At 38.3% G+C, this 7,369-nt stretch overlaps 1 protein-coding gene across 1 annotated transcript in view; it reads left to right on the top strand.

Moving 5' to 3' along the window:
- Positions 1-5,103: 5,103 nt before the first annotated feature.
- Positions 5,104-7,369, top strand: part of polrmt (polymerase (RNA) mitochondrial (DNA directed)) — a gene marked incomplete at its 5' end in the record, with an annotated part of 43,539 nt that continues 41,273 nt past the window's right edge. Inside the window, 3 exons of the mRNA XM_083940193.1 lie at positions 5,104-5,233; positions 6,475-6,573; positions 6,741-7,369. The exon at positions 6,741-7,369 is cut by the window's right edge and continues 249 nt beyond it. Of these exons, the coding sequence (XP_083796319.1) occupies positions 5,104-5,233; positions 6,475-6,573; positions 6,741-7,369 (858 nt within the window). The remainder of the gene's footprint in view (positions 5,234-6,474; positions 6,574-6,740) is intronic.

Below are 7,369 nucleotides of genomic sequence, written 5' to 3'. Positions count from 1 at the left end.
AGAAAAAGCACTTTAAGAATCTTTGCTGACTCAGCATTTCTAATAGCTAGGTGCAGTAGCTTTGTTTGAATGTTGAGGTTGACCTAGCATAATTGAAGTCTGCATTATACACCATTTTTTTCAAATTATTCTTTTAAGATGCATTTGTAAATAGTAGCATGACGCATCTTCAGACTTTTGAACTGACTCACTAATTGAATCCATCTTTAAATGAGCTGTGTGAGTCACCGCAGTACAGTAAAGGCCTGGAGGATCATTCTGACGTCTGTCTTTCTGTAATGGGCAGTAATGGACATAAAATGTGTGTGATGTGATGAGTAATATCTCATAACTAATGTTTGTGTCAGTGCTCTGTAAGTTTACAGTAGACTGTAAAAAAGTGTGTGCTGCATGTCTCAGCTAAAGTGTGAGTTGAGAAGAAGGTTCAAAGGTCCCATATATTATATATATATATATATATATACACACACTGAAGGTGGGCATTTTAACATGGGGGTTGGAGTCAGCCTCAAGTGGCCATTCAAGGAACTGCATATTTTGGCAATTCGCTTGGTTCATACTTGGGTTTTCTTTGGGTTTCTACTAGAACAAGTCTACATGCTTTAAAAAAAAACAACATTTTAATTCTCATACTGTCTCATACTGAATATATCTGTATTCACCCTCTGTCTGAAACGCTCCATTTCAGTGCCCATCCTTTTGAGCCTGCTTACTGAAAAAGCCCAGTCGACTCTGATTCAGAACACTGGTCAGTGTTTCCGGGTCTTCTGCGTATGCACTTTCAGAGTCTCTGCACAGTCATTGCAGCCAGGGAATGACTATTGTGGCACTTTCTACCTATATATATAGTATAGTTGTGACATCACAACCATACAGAAGTCCTGACGGTTGAGTGTTTTGATACTTAGCACCTCAACCTGCTTTATAATACAAAAGAAACATGAAAAATCTCACTTTTTACAATATGGGACTTCAATAAAGTTTTCAAATTCAGCTCTGAGTATGACTTCTCAGATGTCACATATATGTGGAGTCTCACGTGGGGAGTTTTCTAAAGAAGCAGTTTTTTTTTAACACAGGTCACTAATTCCTTGTAAGTAATGCAAACACACAGACACAAGAGACTCACACGCACACACAAACACATGCCAAAGGCATTTACCAACACAAGCATCTCACAGAGAAGTATCTCCATCAAAAACAGCCCTCTCTCCATCTGTTAAACAAATAGGGAGCCCCTACAAAGGTGTGCAAAAGAATCCACATGATCAAAGTGTATGAGAATGGCAGCCTTGTCCTGGCCTGGCCATTATCAGGCCCCATGAATGCCTGTCTTCTCCTCTTTTGTCGGTCGAGGCATTGACAGTCACTCACCCGGCAATGACTGTCACACCAGCGCAAAGAGCCAGCCGCCGACAGGGGCCAACCACATCAAACGAGGCTGTCAAGGGGCCCTGCTCGTGAACCGTGGCAACAAACACCTCCTGATCCTCACCTACAGCTCAGCAGCAGACACCCACCGCTGTGCTCTCAGCCACTGCCTCCACTGAGAAAAGATGTACTGCCTGGACCTCATTTCCCTCTCTGCTTACCCCCACTCCCCCCCGGCCCAACTCTCTCTCTCTCTCTCTCTCTCTCTCTCTCTCTCTCTCTCTCTCTCTCTCTCTCTCTGGCGCTCACTGTCAAGTAGTGCTTGTGTTAACCTCCAGCCTGCCGAGACACAAAGGGCCGCTAAAGTGTTTAAGAATGCTTTATGGATGCATGACAAGGGGAGGCTGACACTGCTGGAGGTCAGAAAATATACAGGATGTGAATGAGATACATTCAGTTTAACTTTTAGTTTGGGGCTGAATCACACTTGAATCAAACTCTATGATGTTTAATCTTCAAAAGTCATCCGCAGAAGAAGACCATTATTTTAAATTAAGTGCTTTGGTCAAGTCTGCATGAGTGCGGGTTGTCTGTGTATACTCCCTGCTTCAGATAACATTCAAAAATAAATTAATGTCATCTAAAATGTATTTTTTTTGCCACATTATCTAAATAACAGTACAAGTCCTGTCTAGAATGTTGCTGTGTTTTTGGCAATTTCTGTGTCTATGAAGAATATCACTTTATTTTATCATTTATGTTGAAAGTCTTATGCAAATGTACTCACAGCTTTGCCTTATGTGTATTTAATATTCATGTCTTCACAAGAAAACTTAGAACAGGAAGTAAATTTGAGCACTGGACTCTTAGTTTCAACCCATTTTCTAGTAAAATGAACCAAAACACAAGATCATGGTCATAACTTTTCCATTCTAAACTAAACGACACCAAAGTTGCATGACCAAACATCTTAGAGAATCATATATTTAAAAAAGGGGCAACATAACATATATGGGAATACAAAAGTCTAATTATAATACAAAATGTCTTGCTTGTATCATTGTTGGGCACTTTTTAACCTTGGTGTCCTGTTTGACCTCCAGGCCTGTTTCACTGTGATGAGACTGCCACCTGTAGGCCAAACATCACACTATAACTTAAGTATTATGGACATTTCATTTTAATCACTGAAAAGAAAGAAAGGAAAAGAGGAAGATATATTTATAAATATCTCAATAAATAATTGCAGTTCTGCCTACAAAATATATAAAAATTAGAAAATACATTATTGTGTGTGATAACTCATACTTGAATGTCCTGCACTCTGGTCAACTGCTGTTGTATTAAAATGTGCTTTATAGATAAATTTGATTTGATGACTAAAACTTGTTGCTGTCCAATTATCACGAGCCCTTTAAATGCATCTAATGGCTAATAATCTAAATTCTGATGCAGAATATGAATGAGATTTTTACTTCTGGAAATCTCACTGTGAGCTCAAAAGACCTTTTCAATGACATTTCATTTCTAAGCAATGCCCTGTGTCCTTGATAACTTCCTGTTAGTTGATATCATTCACACACACTGTAACAATGAAAATATGGAGGTACGCAACAAAATAAGGAATGGTCATGATGTCACCAGACTTTGGTCCCAGTTCCATTGAAGTTAGTGGAGCAGGACATGGCAATAGAAAATAAGTTCGATAAAAAGGACATTTCCATTCAAATCAACGTATGCTATGGTAGGATGGTAGAGCAGCGGCCATTTTCCTGTGAACTGTTGCCAAAGAACTTCCATATTCCACATTACATATTACACGTGCATTTGAAGCAAGTGCATATAGTCAGCGCAAGCCCCTGTTTGGACCAAAACAGCTGCTAGACCATTCAACATGACAAAAATAGGGAATGCCTGACCTATTATCAATATATCTGGCTAATGATAGCCCTCCTCAATATTATTTAATATAATTTAGGTTTGATTGTTGGTTAGTTACTGATATCAAAGATTGTTAATGATTTATTACAATCAAATACATGTAGAATCCTTGTCTTCAATGACGTCATGGCGTTCATTCTTTCATAGTGTCCTGAAAACAAAGTGGGACACATTCAAATATTTGTTTTTACAACTGTAGGTTTCCCATTTGTTTGCAAACTTTATTCAAATAAGTTAATAACATAGTTGTTTTTAATTAAAACAATAAAAGTAACCTTTTTTTTTGAGTCTTGATTTTGTACTCACATGATTGTAACAGATAACTAGTTATTATTCTAATTAGTTTGTATAACCTGAGTCTTATTTCTAAGTAGTTTGTAAATGTTAATGTTTAACATTGAGGTCCATTAATATTCAACTTAAAAGTTGTGATGTTTCATCATCATACAAGATCATAAATTATATGGATACGTTCTCATAGATCGCGTGAAAGACTATTTACGTCCTTATCCCAAGGTTTATTTATTCTCCTATTTTTTATGTTAAAAGTTGAATATGGAGAATGAGCAGAACACCGCCATCTAGTGTCCGAAGATCGTAGTCGCAACAATCAAAAATTCCAGAACTGGGGTTGCCATGTTGGTCAGACCCGGCCCAGTAGCCTCTACGAGACCGGAGCCTGTTTGAACCCATTTTAATGCCGTTGAACTCCTTTATCTCAGTCCATGGAGTAAATGCTTGGCCTATATTGACTCTAGTTTTTGCCCGTCTCCAGTCACTCAGCTGCTGGGACAAATAACGCAGCTGCAGGATTGGCAAACTCCATTTCGCCCAGTGCCAGCCTAAAGTAGCTGCTCAAAACAACAGACAAACCCTGGCAACCCTGTAATGCTGGCTTCTATTTAGCACTGTCGCCTCACAGCGAGAAGGTTCCAGGTTCGCATCCCGGCCTGGGCCCTTCTGTGTGGAGTTTGCATGTTCTCCCCGTGTCTGCGTGGGTTTTCTCCGGGTTCTCCGGTTTCCTCCCACAATCCAAAGACATGCACGTGTTAGGTTAATAAAATTAATTTTTGCAACAGTTTCAATACAACAGTTCCCATCTTTGTATTGAAACTGTTGCAAAATAATTTCCCTCGGATAAATAAAGCTCTTGAATCTTGAATCTTGAATCTTAATTGATGACTCTAAAATTGCCCTTAGGTGTGAATGGTTGTCTGTCTCTGTTTGTCTCTATGTGCCCTGCGATAGACTGGCGTCCTGTCCAGGGTGTACCCCTCCTCACGCCCGATGTCAGCTGGGATCGGCTCCAGCCCCCCCCCCGCGACCCCGACCCCATGATAAGCGGTTGAAGATGAATGAATGAATGTAAACAGAACGGGACAGAAAGTCATTGTCAAACCCGTAAGAAAAAAATAAATATATATATATGTATATATATTAATTTAGACTTTTTATTTTTATGGAAAATGAATACTTTCATTCTGTACCCCTCAAAACACCCCGGTAGTATTTTTTAAATATAGCTTTTAATAAAGATTCTACATAATCAACCTTTAAATAAAGTTAGTTGAAAAAAGAAAATAAAACAAATATCAGCTAAATCAAAATCTGTATCGAGATTATGGATGTGTCCGAACATCCACACAATGTACAACTATTTTAACCTTGCTCGATTTATCTTCAATCTTCTAACCACGCCTTAAACCACGATGACCGCTGCGCTCGACTAGCTCAGTCTAGTCTAAGATGGCAGCCTAGTGGTGTGAAGTAACGCGGTTATTACATGTCACCATGTCACTTCTCAGAGTGTGTGCCTATGCTAAATGTCTGAACCGCTTCAGTGTGTTTGAAAAGAGTGCTGTTCGCGTGTTCCTCGCGGACCGCTGTCGGCTGTGTGACGGCGCAGTGAGACGGATATCCGGTAAGCGTCAGGAGTCTGTCTCAGCTCCGTTTCACCACCAGTACAGTTACAGGAGGATGGATAAGTTTGCACGGTCTTGTGTTAAATGTCAATCTACTCAGTCTTGTAATGTAAAGCGGCGTTTATGGGCATGGTACTTATAATGTTGGACGAGCACATAACACATGTAACATTAACAGTTTGGTAAAAACGATTCCAGCCTGAGGGTTTGCTTTGTTTGTGTGGGGGACTGAACTTGACTTAAGTGTAAATACATGCAAAAATAAATGTATAAATAAATACAGGAATGAATAAACACATACCGGACTAAATAAACTAATGAATAAATACATGCATAAATAAATGTTTAAATTAATACAGGAATAAATAAACACATACAGAAATAAATAACTAAATGAATAAATACATGCATAAATAAATGTATAAATAAATACAGGAATAAATAAACAAATACAGAAATAAATAACTAAATGAATAAATACGTGCATGAATAAATGTATAAATAAATACAGGAATAATTAAACAAATACCGGACTAAATAAACAAATGTATAAATACATGCATGAATAAATGTATAAATAAATACAGGAATAATTAAACAAATACCGGACTAAATAAACAAATGTATAAATACATGCATGAATATATGTATAAACAAATACAGGAACGAATAAACAAATACAGAAATAAATAACTGAATGTATAAATACATGCATGAATAAATGTATAAATAAATACATAAATACAGGAACGAATAAGCAAATACAGAACTAAGTAAACAAATGAATAAATACATGCATAAATAAATGTATTAATAAATACATGAATGAAAAAACAAATACAGAAATAAATGACTAAATGAATAAATACATGCATAAATAAATGTAAAAAAAAAATGCAGGAATGAATAAATAAATACAGAACTAAGTAAACAAATGAATAAATACATGCATAATTACAATTTTACATTACAATTACCTGCTAATTAGACCGTATACAATGACCAGCTTGCCCGGATATACACACAGCCCAAAAATATTGGTCATTTCCTCCAGAGGCGAAATCATCATCAGACCAATAACCGGTGGCTTCCCAGATTGGTATAGTTGGTGTGACAATCACAATCATGCAGATGTTGTTATTGTTGTTGTTTTAGTTGTTGTCTTATTGGTTAGGAAGTGGAGGCATATTTATATATTTATTAATCTCTAATGATCTACAACTTCTTATGTTTTTTTCAGAGACACCCTTTCAGCTTCAAAAAAGAAATGTTTCACTCGTAATCCCAAAGAGAGGAGATGCAAAGAAACGCGTTAAGGAACAGTCGCAGCTGTTGGACGGTATGGCATTGTAGACCACAAACTGCATTTGTTTACTGTTTAGTCCCAGACTCCGGCCTGTGATCAGCGATTGTAGCATGCGGTTCTGCCTGTCTGGTTCCTTGAAACAGACTAGTCAGTCAATTTGTTTGCTCACGTTTGAGGCTTTTCTATTTTTTCTCTCTCAGTGCTTGAGGCCAGGATCCAGCAACTCCAATCTGACACCTTTTTAGATGTCCAGCATACAAAGGTGCGCTTTGTTAAAGCCCCCTCTTCTGGAAGAGAGGTTTTATCTGGCAAAGGACCCAAAAGCACACCTATGGAGAAAACTGACATTCCTAAATCAGGACGGGCTGTTGCAAAAGGAACTTCTAAATCTCAGCCCAGCCGCTGGATGGAAAAATTAACCCAAGAGAAGCAAAACAAACTCAAAACACAGAAGCACCTCAAACAGAAACTACATAAGAATGTAAAGGAGAAACCTACGGCCAAATCTAAAGGGAGCAAAAGCAGCTCGTTGCTCCCCGGTACATCATATAAAACTATATCTACTACAGCTAAAAAGACTGAGCCCTTAAATAAGAACAGCAGAGGCCGCATGAAATTGTCTGAGGAGATTTGTGCGTCAGACTCTCCAACAGTTGCCTCCACTACTGTTGCTGCTGCTGCTGCTGGGACACATAAAGAATCCAAAGGGAAACAGAAGCGCCTTAAAAATCCGGTTCCTGGTAAAGCGGGACAAAAGCAAAAAAAGACTGTTACTGATGCCCAGGAGAGTGCAAAAAAGCTGGCTGAGGAGGAGGTGGAGGAGTTGGAG

Source organism: Echiichthys vipera, assembly GCF_963691815.1.
Source record: "Echiichthys vipera genome assembly, chromosome: 3".
NCBI classification, from domain to species: domain Eukaryota; kingdom Metazoa; phylum Chordata; class Actinopteri; order Perciformes; family Trachinidae; genus Echiichthys; species Echiichthys vipera.
Note: the sequence above shows the minus strand (reverse complement) of the source record. Positions and strands in the feature narration are given on the sequence as shown.